Source organism: Schistocerca nitens, chromosome 1, assembly GCF_023898315.1.
Source record: "Schistocerca nitens isolate TAMUIC-IGC-003100 chromosome 1, iqSchNite1.1, whole genome shotgun sequence".
NCBI classification, from domain to species: Eukaryota; Metazoa; Arthropoda; class Insecta; order Orthoptera; family Acrididae; genus Schistocerca; species Schistocerca nitens.
Genome location: NC_064614.1, coordinates 113430046 through 113452264, shown reverse-complemented (window position 1 = coordinate 113452264; position 22219 = coordinate 113430046). Strand labels below are relative to the sequence as shown.

Here is a 22219-nt window from a genome sequence, read left to right as displayed (position 1 = left end):
TAAAATAATGTTGAGCGTACGGAAGTCATGTTTAACATAAATAAAAGACACCAGTAGGTTGTTGCCCTTGTCGAGGTTTAAGCGACTTCTCACAGTTCCATTCTACAGTATACAGCACAGTCCAAAAGACATCAAAAACAGGATCGGAACTACAGAAAGCGTCACAAATTGTAAACATGTAAGAAATGCCGTTGTACATGTTCCAGCCGCGCAAATAATACTTCTCGTCGAGAAATTCAGTTCCATTATTGAGTACGTTTTTGATGTATGACACTTTTATATGTGATATTCGTGAGACACTGCATTATTCTAGCGCAATTAATGTAATACAAACACACAATTTTATAATTACGTGTCATTCTCTACAGAAACTTTCTAATTTCTTCGTAAGAGGACAACAAGAAATTCATAAGTAAAACGTATTTCCAAATTCGCCGTTATCTATAGAGAAGTATACATTATTAATTAAAAAATGGTACGTGTTTATTTTACAGTAAAGGTACCAAAATGACGTGGCAGCTCACGCACCACAAACAGTACCCCTAAACATGTTACATTACACCAAAAACGCACTTGATAACGGGAATAATTTCCCGAAACGCCTTGTGTTGAAAATAAAGGACAGTAGTGACTGGCAGCAGTAAATATTATTTTATAGCAAACAAATCCATTCTACATCTACATCAATACTCTGCAAATCTCATTAAAGTGGCTGACAGACGCAGAGTCTTTCACAGTCACAGCCTTTTATGGATAAATTAAAATTATCATTAATTGAATTTCTCATCCTTGCTTGACAGAACAGAACAATACTACATAGGAAAGGCTTCCCTAATGTTCTGCAAACAGTTACTTATTTCCTCATGAACCGTCTTTCAGCTTTTCTGGCCTTCGTCAGGTGAAAACTGAATGTCACGAACGCAGATGAAATGTGCAAATTACAGATATTACTTTATATCGAACGCACATGATGATGGTTCAAAAATGGCTCTGAGCACTATGGGACTTAACATCTGAGGTCATCAGTCCCCTAGAACTTAGAACTACGTAAACCTAACTAACCTAAAGACATCACAAACATCCATGCCCGAGGCAGGATTCGAACCTGCGACCGTAGCAGCAGCGCGGTTCCGGACTGAAGTGACTAGAACCGCTCGGTCACAGCGGCCGGCGCACATGATGACATATAGAGTGTTTGCAAAGGAAAGTATTACGTTTATAGGTCACGCAGAAGAGGAAACTTAATTTAGCAGAGTCGAAACGGAAACTGCTTGCAAGATTCAGTTGTCGCGTGATGATGCCGAAGAAACCGAGATCCTGTTCATTACCATTCAAACACTATTTTTCAGAATGTACGAAAGTGTTACCTGCTTAGTGTTGACAAAGTGAAAGTATGTCTGTCTTAGATTTTTATTTATGAAACAGTTTACTTGTTGAAACTGACAGAAAATATCCTTAAGGATCGATGAAGATGTGAACTCTCCTCCCGAATATGTGTCCAGTGCCTTGATTGCGTCATCTCACTCAGGAGAAGATTATAAGATGGGCATCCCGATTCAGGAAACTTTTGAAGTTACTTGGAACTGCCGTTTGAAATGTCGTAATGATTATGAGAACACATTACCCCTATCTCCCTCTTTCTACCATTCTCTCCTTTCCTATAGGCATTAGATACCGTAGGTACTAAATATCCTATACATATAGGATTGTAGCGTATCCCGATGTTATCTAGTCTGTGCAGTGGGCAAGCAGTAAAGGTACCGAGAGAAAAAAAATTACAGATGAAATAAAAACTTTAAGTTTTGCCAATGGCATTGTAATGTAGTCGAAGACAGCAGAGAACATGGTGGATCAGTTGAAGAGAATGGACTGTGTCTTGAAAGGAGGATATAAGATGAACATCAGCAAAATCGAAACAAGGATAATAGAATGTAGTCGAATTAAATCAGGTGATGTTGAGGGCATTAAATTAGGAAATGAGACTCTTAAAGCAGTAGATGAGTTTCGTTATTTGGACAGCAAAATACCTGATGGCCGAAGTAGAGACGATATAAAATGTAGAATGCCACTGGCAAGAAAAACAGTTTCTGAAGAAGAGAAATTTGTTGACAACGAATATAAATTTAAGTGTTGGGAAATGTTTTCTGAAGGTATTTGTCTGGAGTGTAGCCATGTATGGAAGTGAAGCGTGGACGATAAGCATTTCAGACAAGGAAAAAAGTTTTTGAAATGTAGCGCTACAGAAGAATATTTGAGATTAAATGGGTAGGTGCTGAATAGAATTTGTGGAATAGCGTGATCAAAAGAATATATCTGTCGATGAGACAGTTACTGAAATATGAAGGAATCATACATTTAGTTTCGGAGGCAATTGTGGGGGAGGGGGGAGGTGACTGTGGTGGGTGACCAAAAAACGAATACAGTTTGCAGTAGTTATTCAGAGAGTAAAGAGTGTTGTATAAGATAGACTTGGATGGAGAGCTGCATCAAACTAGTCTTCGAGCTGTAGACCATCACCACTACCACCACCACCACCACCAGCACAACAGATATATGGACAAAAGGAAGATGCTTGGCCACGTACAGAAGCATTCATAAATACTGATACGTTTAGCCACACAACCTACCGTGCTTGTGGCATGTGCTTTTTACTGTGGAGTCTTACTCTGTTCATGAGCACTAAGGCGCCATAGCTCTATCAGAACGAGAATGGCGTTTTTCCTCCCGGTCCGGACGTAACGCCAGCTGCGACTGGGTGAGGCTCGGCTGTCACTTTTGTCGCCCGCCAGGTTGTTTAACTTCGCTGCGGCGATACTAGGGATATTCCTGTGTCGTCTTATCAGTCGCTTCACTAACTTCCTGCGGCGTCTGGCACCCTATCTCAAGCCTTCGGTGATTGGGTCGAAGCGTTTCGGGTCCTGGCCGATAACCCGAAACCAGAAAGCGCTATTTCTGCTTTCCCGTGGAGGCGCGGCGTAAAGAAAGGCCACGGAACACTTAATAAAGATTCACCTTCCGCCGGATGGCCGCTTTTAGCTTCATAGTTATCGATCTCTCTCTCTCCTCTCTGAATGGAGCAAATTAATGCCTTGAAAGAGGCAGTTAACGTCCAGCCCAAAGCTTCCCATTATCGCGCTGCGGTGAGAAAACTGTTAGCTCTCGGTCTAAAGTAAGATTCAATTAGCGTAGACATACGGACTTAAATTGCCACTTAGTTTCGATTCTTCTTCTAATATGCTGAGTTTCTAAAGGTACATTTTATGTCATACGCATTAATACACAGTTGTTTTCCGCACTGTCAGACTTTTACGACGTCTTAATGAAACGTCATTACAGCCGTAAGGTGATTGGAAAGGGGTAAAGTGATTATTAATTCTTGATTCATCCTGGCCTTTCCAGCCCTGCCACCGCCTTAAACAGCGGGTCCGACGTAACGTACTTGTATATACTTCAGACATGATTGAAAAATACCAAAACTAGATTCCTGGAGACCGAAGATATGCAGAGAGGTATTTTTCTGTTTGGTCAAAACTGGTAACTTCATCCGCTAAAATGCTGAAGCAACTATAGTATTTTTATAGGATAATATAGTATTGTAACGTCTTTCGGTTTCTCCCGAAAGCACAAGTTACTGGTTTTCAGACAAAATAGTTATTCAATATGCTAAAAGCGGAGCTAAAATCTGCTGGCACATAAAATTTCAAAGCCGATACGCGATTGTTAAGCGGCAATATAGACGAAACTACACATTGGTAGCAGCTTTGCCTTCGCTTACATCACTGCGGTTGATTATCTTCACGAAATACTGTACAAGTTACTAAATTGCAATAGTCGAAATCTTTGTTGCGATTACTTGAACCGTTTATGAAATATTTGGGTGTTCCACGTTACTTGCTAAACTCCATATAGGGTGGTCAGAAACAGTCTGAAAAGCTTGTAAGCGTGTTGCAGGGTAGGTTGCGCTGGGAAATTATTGTTAAGAAAAAAATCTATTCGTTACGCCGTATCCGATTTCATTATCATTGAAGTTAGCCAATCAGGTCGTTCCGCACGCAGATTAAAGCACTTGCACACGCTAAAATGCGGTAACGCACAGACATCTGTGGGTCCGTGTGTTACCATTTGTTCAGATGCTCGTTACGTGTTAAAATGTGCGTCTTTTTTCGTAAGTGATAGCTACGTTTGTTCGGTTTGAGGAAAACAAACGCAGAACACGATCGGCGACACCGCCTGTGACAGACTGCTTGTATTTGCACGCGCACAGTGTTGACTGGCTAAATTTACTTCTAATTAAATCGAAAACGGTACAACGTATCGAATTTTTTTTCTTAACAACTGTTTCTCAACTCAGCCCACCCTGCAACGCCCTTATAAGCTTTTCAGACTGTTTCTGACTACCCTGTATATGAACCATTTACAGTGCTTTTTCTACAACCACGAAGTAAACCTGTTTTTTTCGCTATTATTAGTTTTTGTGTCACATTTTGTTTATGTTGAGTTATAAGTCGTTGTTTAGAATTTGACTGACCTTTCTTGCATTAGGTTAGAAGGCTGTCTTGGGAATCGCTATAATTTCAAGCTGCACAAGATCCGGAGACGAGAAACAGTAGCCTAATAGTGCAAAGCACACTGCTTAGTTGAGTCAATGTGAGTGGTTGCATTAGTAATACGGTCATTATGTTACTACTGGAAGGTTATCGCCGTATGTTCGAGATACATGGCGGGAACAGCATGTATTGAGGTGAAAGGCTCTGTGTTAATCCATCTTGAAGGATTATCTGTGCTGAAAGAGATTAAGAGAAGGGATTTTATTGCAGTATATTTGAGTGTAGTCTTATTGCGGAGGAATGCAAGACTCCGTACTGAGAATAGAGTGGCAGGGAAGACTAGTTACTTAGGCGTAAACCTTCAGTACTGGTAACTGATGTGTTCATGTACAGCTTAAATTGCAGGCTCATATAATTAAAGTCGATAGGCAGCAGGATTTTGGAACAAATATTCGAACATTATTAATTACCTCTAAGAGAACGGTCTATTGACACACAGTCAAGACAGATTTACAAAACATCGTTCTTGTGAAACACAACTAGCTCTTTACTAACACGAAGTGTTGAGTGTTGTTGAGAAGGGACTGCAAATTGATTCGGTAAACTGCTTATGGAATATCGTCTCAGTTATGTGTCTGAATTCGTGATTTCTTGTCAGAGTGGTCACAGTCCGCAGTAATTGACGGAAAGTCATCGAATAAAACAGAAGTGATTTCTGGAGTTCCCCAAGGTAGTGTTATGAGGCGTCTGCTTTTCCTCATCTATATAAACGATTTAGAAGAAATTCTGAGCAGCCGTCTTAGGTTGTTTGCAGAGGATGCTGTCGTTTATCATCTAATAAAGTCATCAGAAGATCAAAACAAATTGCAAAACGATGTAGAAAAGATATCTGTATCGTGCGAAAATTCGCAATTGACCCTAAGTAATGAAAAGTGTGAAGTCATCCAGATGAATGTTAATAGGATTACGTTAAACTTCGATTACACGATAAATAAATCAAATGTATAGGCCGTAAATTCACCTAAATACCTAGGAATTACAATTAAGAACAACTTAAATCGGAAAGAACAAATAGAAAATGTTGTGGGGAAGGCAAACCAAAGACTGCCTTTTATTCGCAGAACACTTGGAAAATGTGACAGATCTACTAAAAAGACTGCCTACACTACGCTTGTCCGCCCTCTTTTGGAGTACTGCTGCGCGGTCTGAGATCCTTACCAGATAGGATTAACGGAATGCATCGAGAAAGTTGAGAGAAGAGCAGCACCTTTTGTATTATCGCAAAATAAGAGAGAGAGTGTTACTGACATGATACAGGTTTTGGGGTGGACACCATTAAAACAAAGGCATTTTTCGTTGCGGCGGAGCCGGCCCTGGTGGTCTCGCGGTTCTAGGCGCTTCAGTCCGGAACCGCGCCACTGCTACGGTCGCAGGTTCGAATCCTGCCTCGGGCATGGATGTGTGTGATGTCCTTAGGTTAGTTAGGTTTAACTAGTTCTAAGTTCTAGGGGACTGATGACCTAAGATGTTAAGTCCCATAGTGCTCAGAGCCATTTGAGCCATTTTTTCGTTCCGGCGGAATTTTCTCACGAAATTTCAATCACCAACTTTCTCCTCCGAATGCGAAAATATTTTGTTGCCGCTGACCTACACAGGGAGAAACGATCATCATAATAAAATAAGGGAAATCAGAGCTCGCACGGAATGTTATAGGTGCTCGTTTTCTCTGCACGCTATTCGAGATTGGAATAACAGAGAATTATTGTGAAGGTGGTTCGATGAACCCTCTGCCAGGCACTTACATGTGTTTTGCAAAGTATCCATGTAAAGGTAGGTGAACACTGTCATGTGTATTGTTGATGACAAAACGAAGAGGTGCCGATACAATGGTTTCTCGCGTCTTTCTTCTTCTTTCTCCTGACCTAGTCACGTTTCTTAACGGAGTAGGCATGTTGCTGTTGATTTGGCAGTGTTAGTAATAGAGGTTGACTGGATGCCCTTCTTGTGATCACCGCCCCCCCCCCCCCCCCCCCGCCCTTCGTTTCAACATGACGGAATTTCTGCAGCCTAACTGTTGTGTGTGATAGTATCCCTACGGAAATGCGAGAACGTTTTCTAAATGTTGCGAATCGTATAACTGAGATGGGATGTGGGTGCCACGCCAGTATTCACCTGGTCGGCCGTGGGAAACCGCCTAAAAACCACATCCAGGTTGGCCGGCAAACCCGCTCTCGTCGTTAATCCGCCAGACGGACTCGGTTTGGTGCCACTGCACCTCCCTGAATCCCACAAGATGCGCGCTGACGCTATCCGCGCGGGTCTACGGCTTCTCCTGTTGAATATCTGAGAGGGATTCAGCGAGCTAAAGGTATTACTTTGAATGGAAGGATCGTCATCGACAGTGACACATGCTCGCACTTCATGAGACTGTGCATGGCGATTTACAATTTAATGTTGATCAGAGGGACACAGTGTGGAGGTAAGCATCCGTACGGCACTTCATTTACAATGATTAGTGGGTAAAATTATCTTCCAGTTACATAATTCGAACGGCCGAGCGGTTCTAGGCCCTTCAGTCAGGAACCGCGCTGCTGCTACGGTCGCAGGTTCGAATCCTGCCTCGGGCATGGATGTGAGTGATGTCCTTAGGTTAGTTAGGTTTAAGTAGTTCTAAGTTCTAGGGGACTGATGACCTCAGATGTTAAGTCCCATAGTGCTCAGAGCCATTTGAACCAATTCGAACGGGCTACCTCCCGGTCGACAGACACTGAACAAGGGTGCTTTAGCTAACTCTGCTATGAAACCTTGTTTGTCATGCGATACTGATTTGGAATACATATAAAAGGGAATAAAGCAGTGATAAATATTGTTTACATTTGTGTACGTGTACCGAATAAATTGTCATTAGAGATTGTTTTATTATATTTCTTTGTTATGTCTCTTACTTTTTGTGTGTTTCGACAGCCTTAAGGTTCCCTGCATCCCATATTGTTTGCACTAATTTCACTTCTACTGTACCTACCACTCCATAATTCGTGTTCTCATGTTTTGTTCGTACAATTTCTCATACGTCATTGCTCTAGTACAAAAATCATAACTCTTCTTCTAACAGTTTTTCATATTTCTTTTCTCATATTTCATCTGTCCATGGTTTAAGATGTGTTTTTTGTTTGTTGCAGGTAAGTACAATCAACTTTCGGTATGACTTGCATCCCGGACTACTTGACATTTCGCCTTTACGTAAGTACTGAATTGCGAGTGCTGAAATCCTTCTTACGCAACAACAGGGGACTTACGCCCGCTTCCGTGACGGAAAATCCACTCCCTCACCCTGGGGACCCGAGCCGCACGCGATTCGGCTGCGACGCCACTTCCCAGCGGAATGGGCGGAGACGCCTGGCGAGAAACGAAAGGGCAGCGCCCTGCAACTGAGTCAGTTTTCGATAGACAAGAACCGTATCTCAGAAAATCTAAAAGATCTAGAATAAGATTTTCACTCTGCAGCGGGGTGTTCGCTGATATGAAACTTCGTGGCAGATTAAAACTGTGTGCCGGACCGAGATTCGAACTCGGGACCTTTGCCTTTCGCGGGCAAGTGCTCTACCATCTGAGCTACCCAAGCACAGAACGAGCAGACGAGATGTAGGCAGAAGTAAAGCTGTGAGGATGGGGTGTGAGTCGTGCTTGTGGGTAGCTCAGATGGTAGAGCACTTGCCCGCGAAAGGCAAAGGTGCCGAGTTCGAGTCTCGGTCCGGCACACAGTTTTAATCTGCCAGGAAGGTCCTAAAAGATCTATCGCCATGTTCAGCTGTCTTACCGTCGACTTGGTCGCTAGGAAGAGCACGGACCATGACATATAGTTTATGGCTTTCATCATCATGATCATCAGCAGCAGCAGCAATTTCACTTCCACTGCTGGATAATTGTCTCCTCTAGGCCTTTTCATGCATTACGACTTTCAGTGGTTCGCATCTTTCCCTCAGGTCGTTATCTTACCCATAGATATATATTTCGTTAGATCGTAACTACGACTTCTATTCGATTCTGTGTCGGGCCAGGTGGCCCAGTGGTAAAGGGCGTGCCTGAAAAACTGGAACTCACGGAACCGACCTCACGCTGAGATCAAATGATTTTCAGTCTGTCTTTAATCTAATATTCGCCTCTCAACGATGTGAGGAGTCGCTAGGAGCTACACGTGGCTCAGATTCTACGTCAAACTGCAGGTCCCCTTTCCCCGATAGGAAACCTTGGGTGTGGTAGGTTAAGGACACTAAAGTGGCGACCCGTTGAAAGACTTGTACCAAGCTTTTGAGCCACCCAAAATTATTATAACAGTCTACTCTATTTACAGAACCGTTTCGTCTCTTTTCCTAATTTCCTACATACATGTCTTCACTACTCGATGGAAGAGCGGACAAAGGCGCTATACTGAGCTATTCAGTTTTTTGAATGGTTATTTAATTCAGACTTTGTGTCTCACTACTACAAGACAAAACTGGTTAATGCACACTGATCACAAGCTTCCCTTTTCAAGCACATTGGAAGCCTAGTTTTGAAAACCCTATTCAAATTACCGTCAAACTCCTGCGCATCTTTACTCATAGATTAATTTGTTTTCCTATCCATCTGGCAGTTTTCCTTAATTTCCTTGAATACAAAACTGATTAACTGCTTTGAGACTTAATCCTTAATGCTCGGGACGAAATTTGCTGTTTTCAGAGTGTTCGGAAAACCCCTTTAAAAACTTCTAGGACTTGTAGAGGGGAGTGGCTACATAATATTTTGAATAGGAACTCGTGTTCGGAAAAGTACATTTTCCATTGTATGACTGTTTCAATCCAGATGTGTAACGCGTCCACGTCTGTTGAAAGAAAGAGCAAAGTTGAAGGAAAGAGCCAAGTCTCAGAGTTACTTGTCCTGGTACGCAACAGGGTAGACAAGATTACTTGTTCTACGTCAAACGATCACCTGATGTCACTTAACGCCGTGCCGGCCGGTGTGGTCGTGCGGTTCTAAGCGCGTCAGTTTGGAACCGCGTGACCGCTACGGTCGCAGGTTCGAATCCTGCCTCGGGCATGGATGTGTGTGATGTCCTTAGGTTAGTTAGGTTTAAGTAGTTCTAAGTTCTAGGGGACTGATGACCTCAGTAGTTAAGTCCCATAGTGCTCAGAGCCATTTTGAACTTAACGCCGTATGCAAAGTTTAATTTACGTGACTCCTGCAGAGACAGGGGAAGATCTGCAGGCGCGAATTCTGGCCGCTGCTCTAGAAGTTGAAAAGACACTACTCGAGATGCAGAATGTGTGCCAGAACATGCTTTGTAAGTATAATGTCTGTAACAACACTGGTGGTCGCCACATCGAACCGCTGTTGTAATGCATGTTCTGTACATACAGTATACTAAGTTGTTTTAAGTAACGTTTGAGTGTTAATACAAACAAATATGCTCAAGTGTTAAACGGGTCTGTTTATGTTTCCTTTCGAATTGTTACCTAGTAATTGTACCGTGTCGTGTCTGATTCAATTCCTGAAGCAGAAATGGGTGAGTTAAACATCTGAACAGAAACCGTCGTAGAGCGGAAACGGTACTTTTCCAGATACGGGTTCCTCTTCAAAATATTATGTACTCACTCTCTACAAGTTTTAGAAGTTTGTAACAATTTCCAAAAAGCCTGTATAAGTTACGAATTACCTGACACCAGTGAAGCCACGTTGTTTAGATGTGTTGCGTTCAAAATGGGTTAATCGCGAAATATGGTCACAGCCAAAGAAATATTATAGTTCACCTATTGATTTTTACCATGTGACATACCAAAAAATAACGGCAAACCCTACCGAAAAAGAAAAAAAAATGGTATAAATTATCCGGGGGCTTTGGTGATTCGTTGGAGTAATACCGTTGTCTGCATAATATACATTAATGTAAGATTTATTCCGTTTGGTACCTTTGTTTCTGTGAAGATACCCTCAGAACAGCCAAAAAAGGCTGTAATATGCAACCGCGAAGAAGTAAAATACGAAACACAGGGTAATGCAACAACCCACAGATGCAAGAGTACATGATGCAGTCGCCGTCGCTGCAGTAATAGCTCAGTATAGCGCCTTTGTCCGCTCTTCCATCGCATTGAGTGAACCCAAACATGAGGTGCACATCGGCTAACTGTTCATAAATAAATCGATTAATATTTCTGTGCGTCACTGTTGACGTATACGACCAATACTGGGGTATAAATAAACACGACATAGAACCGAAGAGTACTGGATGCTGGCTTGAGGGTGAATAGTAAAAAGGACATTACTGTTGTGAATAGAAGGTACCACGAGTGAATGGTACACGAGTATTTCCAGTCAAGGTACACAGCGCATGCCATCGGTATATGTACTGTTGTGCAGATACTTACTGTGCAGTACAGAGTTTCCTCCGCGTATTTTCTTTCATTTTCATTAGAACACGGACTTCGTGGTCTGCCGAACAACACGCCTACCTATGACCTGGAAATCCAAAACAGAACTGGAAGAAGCACTAACGGATTCAATTTCGATGGGCAACATTAACGGCCAGCAGCCTCATATGCTGACGACATTAGAGGTGGGTCGTTCGGGAACGAGTCCTAAAGAACGCAAGGGCTGATGTATGACTTCTAAGGAACGCTCTTTCACTGCCGACTTCAGGTCGGCCTCGTTCCCTCGTTGGTCTTGTTCGGCATCGTACTCCATCACACAACGATGTATCAATTCACTATCAGTTTGGAGTAAGGCGGAACGCGTAATGAATAATGACTATAATCCATTCATCAGAAGAATAAACCTGATGTAAACAAACACAAACGCGATGACTCGTCAAAAGCCGTAGCACACGTGCACTGGTGTTACTCTCTTGGCAGTAGGTCATACTTATGTTTTAGATATATTATTACTAAATTACGTTAAATTAAACTTTAAGATATTCAAATGTATTAACAACCACCAACGTTTTTCTTAATCACGCTTTAGCTACGCAATTTTGTTTCAAAAATCGTGTACAGTTAGAGCCTCTGTAGCGTTGTGCTCTGATTGTCGCGCTGACGATACGTAGTATGAAAATGGCTGAAGCTGCTTTCTGTTCCGTAGTGAAACACTCGTGTAGAATACGGTTAAAAAGAGCCGAGAAATAGCCTGTTCTTAACGTTTTTCATAAATTTAGCGAGATAATCGGCTTTGGAGTTTTTGCAGTTACTGTATGTACTGCAGTTGACATGTAACCTCACATCGAAAGTGAAGCGCAGTCGGTTGTGTAATGGAATTATAATCGAATACAGTTAATGTTTCGCTAGTTCAAAGCTACCCAGTCCCATACTTAAATACTTACATAGTCAATAATGTTTTAAGTCGTGCTTAAATTTAATTGACGCTGGTGAAGTCGGCTGTAAGCTAAGTAAAGTTGGCCACTTACTTCAGGGGCAAGGAGTCACTGCAGTTGGTCACTGCAGGGTTTAATGATGTGAGAGGTGCAAATGTTTTATTGTTTGTCTTGGAGTACTGGCAACTCACGGACATACCCTATTAGTACTGATCAGATGCTATGGTATTAATTTCAAACGAAAATAATGTGGATTCGTGAATGCGCCTTATACAGTCATCAACAAATGCGGTACATATGTGTAACAAGGAATATGAAATTAAATTAAGGCTGTTGAAATATCATGCAATGAGTAGAAGAAAAATGACATTGGAAATATATAGTAAACAGTCGTCGTCATGTCTCATATTGCATAAATCATTAGAATAAAAGTACAGTTACTGTTACCAATTAATCAATCATCTGCTCACACAGACAAAACAGCAACACTTCATCAGGTAACTATAGTGTCACAGCTTTGAGGTCAATGTGGATGGCAGAAATCTGAAACGGAGAACAGGCAATATGAAATATTCCAAATGGTGTCGACTTTTAACGATAGTACTTGCGGCTTGTGTCCAACGTATCGTGACCTGCTGAAGCTTACCATTGGGGGCTTATAAGATATTAATTTATGTAGTTTACCAATTGATACAATGAGCAAAAAGGTTTGATGACCACTGACCAAGGGAAAGCAGAGCCAGGTGATCTATCGATGACTTGGTGGAGAGATTTACACTAGGATGTCAGACTGTCAGGTCGGTGCCTGGTGGCAGACCAGTCCTACTATCTGCCTGCAACCTCTGGTGCATCACATGATATCCACCCGTGATTACTATTAGACGGTGCTGTAGGTTTTGCATACTTACTGGCGAGCAGTATCCAGCTGTGGGAATCGTGCTAAGTCCAGCAATATCAGGCTGAGCTGCAAATTGGCCTACCATATGTAGCTCACAATATGGACTGGAAAAAACTCTTAATGAATTCCATAATTTTCGTACTAAGGAGTAGCCATCTGTGCACTTTCTTCAATGTTAATCTTTTTCTTTGTTCTGTCCAAAATAAGACACAATGTCAGTGCGATTCCAGCTGCAGGCTCAAAGCAAGCATGCTTTCTTCAGCTGCTTATTCACTTACAGTTCCACAATTAAATGGCTTTCAATGACATTCAGTAATCGATTATCACTTTAATTTTCGTTATACATAATCGTACTCAGTCGCTGTAGTAATAATAGCTGAATCTCACAAGGGGACCCTCCAAACCGTAAATCACGGATTTTGATGCGCTTCAAATATGTTGTAGAGGCTCTTACCCTGAGTACCTGGCTATCCGGTTTCTTAGCGACGGGAGTTGGTTTTTGAGAAAATCGATATTGAAGTTCATTGCGCGCTTTGTATATCTGTAACATTGGATGCATTTCGAATATGTCAGTGTAGCGCAGCGGTCAAGGTTCATGGCTACCGTCCTGGAAGTACTGTGTTCGAATCCTGCTCGTGTAATTTTTTTTTTTCAAAATCGACCGAATTTTTCAATTTTATTTTAAAAGAATATCAACAAACAGTGTAAGGTGTGCGAAATTATAAAGATGTTTTCAGGTATCATTTTTTTTAAATATTCATGCTGTTTGTGGTTCGCATCATATTCTCCCAATTCATCTTCTTCGTTGAAATCTATCAATTCATCATCAATAATGATCTGTCTTTCGGGCAAGAGATCTTGAATTGCAATACATATCTCATCGCCAATTGCAATGGAATAGGCAAATATCACGCTAGGCGGTGTATTCGTTACGAGATTCAAATCGCGGAATAGATTTTGGGCGTATTTAATAGCATTTGTGATTTAGCCTTTTGAGTCTTCGTTCAACTCCTCTACTTATGGATCTTATTCTGGCTGCACTACTGCAGAAACACTTGGTTCTTCCATTTCAGGGAATTTATCTAACACACGACACTAGAGACGCTTTGCGAGCAACTGACGCTGTAGTTAGATGCGAATGTAAAGGAATGCAAATCGCGTCCTCATTGGCCTAGGAGCTGGGGTTCCCGTTACGGCTGACAGTGTTCACGGGAGAGGGGGCGATAATAGGCGGAGATCGATTACAGGTAATACAAGAAGCGACCGTTGTACGAACATTTGGAACGCCAACTGCGAACCACAAACTGAATGAATATTTGAAAAATTAATAACTGAATACAACTTTATAATTTCGTACACCTTACGCTGTTTGTTGATATTCTTTGAAATAAAATTGAAAAATTCGGTCGATTTTGAAGAAAAAAGAAATACACGAGCAGGATTCGAAAACGGTACCTCCACCACCGTAGCCATTAACCTTTACCACTGCGCTACGCTGACATACTCGAAATACCTCTATGTTACAGATGTACAACGCGCGATGAACTTCAAAATTGATTTTCTCAAAAACCAAGGCCCGTCGCTAAAAAACCGGATAGCCAGGTATTCAGGGTAAATGCCTCTACAACATACGAGGGCAGTTCAATAAGTAATGCAACACATTTTTTTCTGAAACAGGGGTTGTTTTATTCAGCATTGAAATACACCAGGTTATTCCCCAATCTTTTAGCTACACAACACTATTTTTCAACGTAATCTCCATTCAATGCTACGGCCTTACGCCACCTTGAAATGAGGGCCTGTATGCCTGCACGGTACCATTACACTGGTCGATGTCGGAGCCAACGTCGTACTGCATCAATAACTTCTTCATCATCCGCGTAGTGCGTCCCACGGATTGCGTCCTTCATTGGGCCAAACATATGGAAATCCGACGGTGCGAGATCGGGGCTGTAGGGTGCATGAGGAAGAACAGTCCACTGAAGTTTTGTGAGCTCCTCTCGGGTGCGAAGACTTGTGTGAGGTCTTGCGTTGTCATGAAGAAGGAGAAGTTCGTTCTGATTTTTGTGCCTACGAACACGCTGAAGTCGTTTCTTCAATTTCTGAAGAGTAGCACAATACACTTCAGAGTTGATCGTTTGACCATGGGGAAGGACATCGAACAGAATAACCCCTTCAGCGTCCCAGAAGACTGTAACCATGACTTTACCGGCTGAGGGTATGGCTTTAAACTTTTTCTTGGTAGGGGAGTGGGTGTAACGCCACTCCATTGATTGCCGTTTTGTTTCAGGTTCGAAGTGATGAACCCATGTTTCATCGCCTCTAACAATCTTTGACAAGAAATTGTCACCCTCAGCCACATGACGAGCAAGCAATTCCGCACAGATGGTTCTCCTTTGCTCTTTATGGTGTTCGGTTAGACAACGAGGGACCCAGCGGGAACAAACCTTTGAATATCCCAACTGGTGAACAATTGTGACAGCACTACCAACAGAGATGTCAAGTTGAGCACTGAGTTGTTTGATGGTGATCCGTCGATCATCTCGAACGAGTGTGTTCGCACGCTCCGCCATTGCAGGAGTCACAGCTGTGCACGGCCGGCCCGCACGCGGGAGATGAGACAGTCTTGCTTGACCTTGCGGCGATGATGACACACGCTTTGCCCAACGACTCACCGTGCTTTTGTCCACTGCCAGATCACCGTAGACATTCTGCAAGCGGCTATGAATATCTGAGATGCCCTGGTTTTCCGCCAAAAGAAACTCGATCACTGCCCGTTGTTTGCAACGCACATCGGTTACAGACGCCATTTTAACAGCTCCGTACAGCGCCGCCACCTGTCGGAAGTCAATGAAACTATACGAGACGAAGCGGGAATGTTTGAAAATATTCCACAAGAAATTTCCGGTTTTTTCAACCAAAATTGGCCGAGAAAAAAAATGTGTTGCATTACTTATTGAACTGCCCTCGTATTTGAAGTGCATCAAATTCCGTGATTTACACTATGGAGGGTCCCCTTGTCAGACATAAAACACATACACTTTCTCTATTTAAAAAAAAAAAAGGAAAATCGACAGCAAAAAAACTTTTAATACTAAATGCATTCTAACGTTGTTGGAGCGCACGTAACAGGGCCACTCGCCTGTTGCTCCGCACTCAAGCGTGCATGCGGCCGCATCACGGTGAGTAAAGGAACTGCGGGCCGCGTGCATTCCGCAACGCGTGCAAAGCGATTGATGGGGAACGAGCGCAGTTCACGCGGCTTCGCCACGCGGATGCCGCGCTCCTAGCGAGGCAGTCTGGAGGGCGACAACTTCCTGGTGCTTTCGCGATGACGCCGTTGGCGACAATAGATGAATCCAGTGTATACGGTGAGCCTCGTTGGCGCGTCCGCCGAATGAAAACAAGTGCCGGTGGACAAGTGGGCGCCAGCTGGAGCGACGCGGGCCTAATGAAGATGGGCGGGACGGCACGGACAACAGCGTCGCGCGGAAATTGGGCTGTTAGGCGCGCGCGCGGAAATTACGGGCCTTTCAGCGATTGCAGCCGAGCCGCTCCCTGCAGGGACAGGCGGCGTCAGCGCCCTAAAACACGTCGGATGGACACACTAGCAACATTTCTGCGGCGGAAAATGACAGCCGGTGCAGCCTACTTGTGAAAGCAACTTCCTAAAACGCTGTCAGTGGATTCGAGAGCAGCCTTTTAATTTTCAAGAGAAACGGTGATAGTTTATTTTGTATGATTCGTTTTATTGTTTCTAAAAATTTTCGCATGCCTTATGGAAATGGGATAGGCGAAGTCGGCAAACCGTCAATGAAGATTTCGGTTTCATTATCGATTTCTAAATATCTATGGTCGATAATAAACGACCCTACAACATCGATCTTTTGATAGAATGGCCAAAAAGGGCTCCTTATTTAACACTCATTCTTAAGTACTGCAGATAAGTATATTACATTATTCTACGGCACTTACGAGGGTTGGAACTTAAATAGTGGCAACTATTTATTCACAACCGATACAACACAGTTACATGTTTGCACCTGTTACTGTCCTTCAGAGTAGTCACCAGCGTTGTGTAGAACCCGTTGCCAACGATGTGGAAGGCGTAATATACCGTTAGCATAGCCTGTTCTGTTGATGGTGCGAATGGAGCGGTGTACTGCCTGTCGAATCTCTGGAACAGTTCTGAAGCGAATGACACGAAGTGGTTCCTTCATCTTCGGAATCAAGTCAAAGCGACAAGGACTTAAGTCCGGGGAGTATGGTGGATGGTTCAGTACTTCCCAGTCCAATCGACCGAACAGGCCGTATGCGCCCGCGAATTGTCGTGCAAAATGATGGGTGGGTTGCGCAGAAAGTGTCGCCGCTTCTTTCGCAAAGCTGGTCGCAGGTGAGGCTCCAAGAACGAACAGTAATGCTGTGCATTGGCGGTCTGCCGTGGAGGAACGTAATGCTTTAGGATAAAACCATCACAGTCGTACACGAGAATCACCATAACTTTAACCATATTGGGGCTCTGATGCACTTTCGACTGTCGCGGCGACCCATAATGACGCCATTCGTTGGATTGGCGTTTCAGTTTTGGGTCGTACGATGTCGCCCATGTCTCATCCAGTATTAGGATACGGCGTAAGAAAGCCCCTCCTTCGCGCTCATAGCGCTCCAAGTGCGTCTGAGCAGCGTCGTAACGCATCCATTTCCGTCAAGTCATGCGGAACCCATCGTGAGGCCATTTTTCGCATGCCCAGACGTTGAAAGGTGGCTACACTGAGCCACAGCGCCAGAGATCGCGCTAGAGAGTATTGTTCCGCCGCCTCCACTGGCAGTGATTATTGAGAACTCGTAGTGGGCAGTGCTTTGGGAGAACTCGTGGTAGTCAGGGCTGAGATGTCGTAGTGAGGAGTGTTTGTTGAGATGAGCTAGTAGGCAGTGCTTGCTGAGATGTGATACTGAAAAGTTCTTGTTGAGATGTGATAGTAGCGAGTCGGTGTGGAGAGATTGTAATGTCTAGAGTGCTTTTCATCAATATAAATTAAGGTAACAAACTACTTTTCTTTCTCATTATTTCAGTGTCCTGAATAATGCGTCATTACAGGTTCAGTCAACAAAGCATCTGGCTTGTGTTCTTGTATTAGAGTGTAATTCTGGTTTTCTTGAGTAATTATGGTATTTCTATTTTCTTTAATTAATTCAGTATAAATGATATTTAAAATTTCTTGTGTTGTTGAAGAAGAACCGTGCCAGATGCGTACGTTGAGTCATACTTCCACATACAGAACAGTTACACTTGTGCTTTGGTTTCGTAGGTTTTATAGTTGCTGGGGACTTAATTATTTGTGTTAATGAAAATTTCCATTTCATTCTTTGTTGTTGTTCTATGCAGTCAGATTGCGTAATAATACTAGTCAGGGCCAACCGTTACGAGACTTCGTAACCGAACAGACAGCTACTGAAGCAAAAAATTAAAATTATTTGCATACTATTTTAATTAAGCCCCCATGCAACGTTCCTCCAGGAAGCGAAGCACAGTCGCATGCGCTAATCCGGTTTCATAGGCGAGCTCACGAATCATATGGCGTCGATCACTGTCCATTAACGTGGCAACAGCATGCACTTCTTCTTCAGAGACGCTGGGACGACCTGCCCGATGCATGTCTGCCACAGTTTGCCGACCTTCGTTGAAGACTTTTACCCAACGTGCCACTGTTCTGTACGGCAATGCCGATTCCCCGCACGCCTCTTGAAGACCTTGATGACACTGTCATGCTATACGACCTCTGGCACATTCAATCTCGATTAAACTCCGTTGTTCCTATTTCGAAAACATAGTGACGCCGTTACGTTAGACCGCTCGCTCACAAGTGACTATGTTTCCCTCGATTGTGCGCACGCCGTTGGTGTGGGACGGGCGAATCCATTTGCTCGGAAGTAAGGTAGGTATGTCAACAACGTGTGCTATCAGCGACAATAGTAGGTTCCATTGCATAGTGTCTCCACAGCAGTGTTGCCACTATTTAAGTTCCAACCTACGTATATATCAAAGTATGTTACAGCGGCAACGAGACACTCAGAGATGTTCAGAGGTGCGAATGTTCAAATGTGTGTGAATTCCTGAGGGACCAGACTGCTGAGGTCATCGGTCCCTAGACTTACATACTGCTTAAACTAACTTGCGTTAAGAACAACACACACCTCCATGCCTGAGGGAGGACTCGAACCTCCGGCGGGAGGGACCGCGCTGCCCAGAGGTACCTCACATAGAGAGCACCCCAGGATGCCCCTGAGAGCTACAGTGCTACATGATGAATTTATAGAATGGCCCAAAAGGCCGTTCACTAAGTAATGCAACACTTTATTTTTATTAAAGCACGATGGTTTTATTCATGATTGAAATACGCTATATTTTTCCCCAGTTCTTTGGCTATAAAACCCTACTTTTCAACGTATTCGCTGTGAATTCTATGGCCTTTCGCCATCCTAATGTGACAGCCTATTCACCATCGTGGTACCACTCTTAGCATTTCACCCAATTTCCTGCTGCTAACTTCCCCACCATTGCTGTGCTGCTGCTCCTGGAGTTTATTTTTCAGTGAGCAAAACAGAAGGTGTGAGGTCCGGGCTGTAGGGCGGATGAGGAAGAAACTGAATTTCACTGAAGTTCTGCGATCTCCTCGAGGGTGCGCATAATTGTGTGTCAACTTACATTGTCGTGTAGATGAAGAAATGAGTTCACATTCTTGTGGCCACAAACACACTACAATCGTTTCTCCAATTTCATAACAGAGTCACAATTGACTTAGGAGTTGCTTGTTAAACCGAGAGGAATGACATCGAACAGAAAAAGCTCTTCAGAAATGGTTCAAATGGCTCTGAGCACTATGGGACTTAACATCTATGGTCATCAGTCCCCTAGAACTTAGAACTACTTAAACCTAACTAACCTAAGGACATAACACACATCCATGCCCTAGGCAGGACTCGAACCCGCGACCGTAGCAGCAGCGCGGTTCCTGACTGAAGCGCCTAGCCCTTCAGAACACCCGAAGACTACAGCCATGACTCAGCCAGCTGAGGGTACTGTTTTGAGCTTCTTCGAAGGAGACGTTGTGTAGTTCCACGGATTGCTCAAAATGGCGAATCCACTTTCATCATCTGTGACAACGTTCAAGAAGAAATCGTCACCATCAGCCTCAAACAAGCAAGCACTTCGGCACAGGCGTTCATATTTCCTCTATACGTACTTCAGTTATGCTTCGAGGAACGCAGAGCGCACAAACCTTTGAATTGGCCAACTGTGGCAACACTACCAAGAGACATGTCAAGTTGAGCACTGAGTTATTTGATGATGATGTTTGGTTTGTGGGGCGCTCAACTACGGGTTCATCAGCGCCCATACAAAGTTCCAATTTTTTACACAGCCCAATTTTTGTACACAGTGCAGTCTAACGACTGTCACGAATGATGATGATGATGAAATGATGAGGACAACACAAACACCCAGTCCACTGAGTTACTTGACTGTTATCTGTCGACTACCTCGAATAAATGTGTCCGCACCTCGTAACATTGTAGGTGTAGGTGTCACAGCATGCGTAGCCGGCCTGCGTGTGAGAGATCAGATTTCCTTCTCCTTCTTTTGTTGGCGACAGGCGTTTCGTTCAGGGGCTCGCGTGCTTTTCTCCACTGCCTGGTATCCTTAGACGTTTAAATAACAAAAGAAAATATTTGTCAGAGATAGCGAGAAGCCTGGTTTTTAAATTTTTTTGCCAGCATCGGTGATCGATATTTTCTCTTTAACACTGATATTACCACGATTCAAGGACTACGGTATTGATATTGAAAAATCGATGTATATACTCAACCTTTTTGAAAAATATCGACGATCACCGAACATACCAATGTTGAAACCACTTTTTTCACTTTGATGTTTTTATCTCGAAAGGATGGTTTTGAAAGGATTCAACAGCTTGCAGGGGTGATGAAAATAGTTTTTCTTTGACATTAGGGAACAAAAAGAAGTCTTTAGGAGATAAATCAGGCAAATACCTGCAATGAGCTATTAATTCCGTTTTTTTTCCTCCGTCAAGTAATCCAGTGTTTGACGTACTGTGTGACAGTTGGCATTTGCGCGATGATGAATGATGCAACGTTGGTACACGATCAGGGCGCGCTCTTGCGGCGTAAGTGCAACCTCTTGCCATATGATTTCGCAGTGCTTTGCTTACTGCAGATTGAGCTGTTTAGGTAAACGAGGGACTGTGAGCCGCTTGATTTGCATAATCTCATAGATGACCATATATAGTCGGTTTCTGATCACTTTTTCGATAAATTAGGGGACCAGTTAGCTCACTATATACTGTTACTCACGGTATCACGCGAGCGTTCTATGTTATTTTATGCAATCGTAAGTTCGACGTCCTCTAATTCGCAAAAAATTGCTGCCTATGAACGCTGTGTCATCCCATTCTCTTTTCTCGATCAGTACATGACTTCATTTTATTGCCCCTGATGGTGCAGCTAAAATGCTGCTAAACCGGTCGTGCCTATAAATAAAGGACTTACATCTGAAGCGGTCTTATCTTCAGAATGTGCTAACAAATTGTTGTCTACCACTCAGCATCTACTGTTATTCGATCCTCTACATCAGTAGTCATGACACTGCGAGTGTAACGAAAGCACCAAGCGACAATTTTCAGTGAAGGGCTTCGTGAAAGAACCACTTTTGTTGCTGTCGGTTCATCTTCGAACACCCGAGCAGTTGACTGCTGCTTATTTACCGGCTCGTACGAGTATACCGAAGTTTCCTGTTAACGATGTTTGTAATACAGCTACTCCATTCCGTCTGTAGAACTTTCTGAGCAAATACCTTACACCTGTGAGACGAACATGTTTTTGAATTCCGGTAAAATTTCCGCAATCAGTGTGGAAACACATTTCTTTTGACAGCAAAACGTTCGTGGAAAATCGAATGTATTGAAGTCCTATACCTGATCATACAGATTGCCTCGCGATGAGTCACCTGCCGGTCCTGTTCAGTCACGGTTGCGCACAACATGGATGTTTTTTGGAGTAACAACCGATTTTGGTCCACTTCACGAAATTCAACGCTGATGAAAGCACGACATGACGAAATTCTGCAAAGTAATTGTAAACAATCTTTTCTAAAGTTGAACGAAGTAATACGATAAAACCAGTCTTCTGTAAACAAACTACTCGGTCAGTTTTGAGCTGCCAATGTTGTGGTTTGATGCTTGATGCAGATGTCCACGCTAGTGTATCGCGTGCAAGCTACTGCAGCCGACAACCACTTGAACCTACTGTATTCATGCCTTTGTCTCCCTCAACAATTCTTACCCTTTATGCTACCCTCCATTGCCAACTGATGATTTCTTGATTCCTTGGACCAGTTCTTTCAGCCGATTCCTTTTTATG

At 43.2% G+C, this 22219-nt stretch overlaps 2 protein-coding genes across 2 annotated transcripts in view; one reads left to right on the top strand and one right to left on the bottom strand.

Annotated features, from left to right (window-relative positions):
- LOC126242075 (uncharacterized) overlaps positions 1 to 7822 on the top strand; it is a 90727-nt gene extending 82905 nt beyond the window's left edge. Inside the window, exon 2 of the mRNA XM_049948059.1 lies at positions 7727 to 7822. Within this exon, the coding sequence (XP_049804016.1) occupies positions 7727 to 7752 (26 nt within the window). The 3' untranslated portion in view covers positions 7753 to 7822. The remainder of the gene's footprint in view (positions 1 to 7726) is intronic.
- The window catches only part of LOC126242038 (transcription initiation factor TFIID subunit 13), a 428741-nt gene that overhangs the window by 113945 nt on the left and 292577 nt on the right, over positions 1 to 22219 (bottom strand). The window lies entirely within an intron of this gene.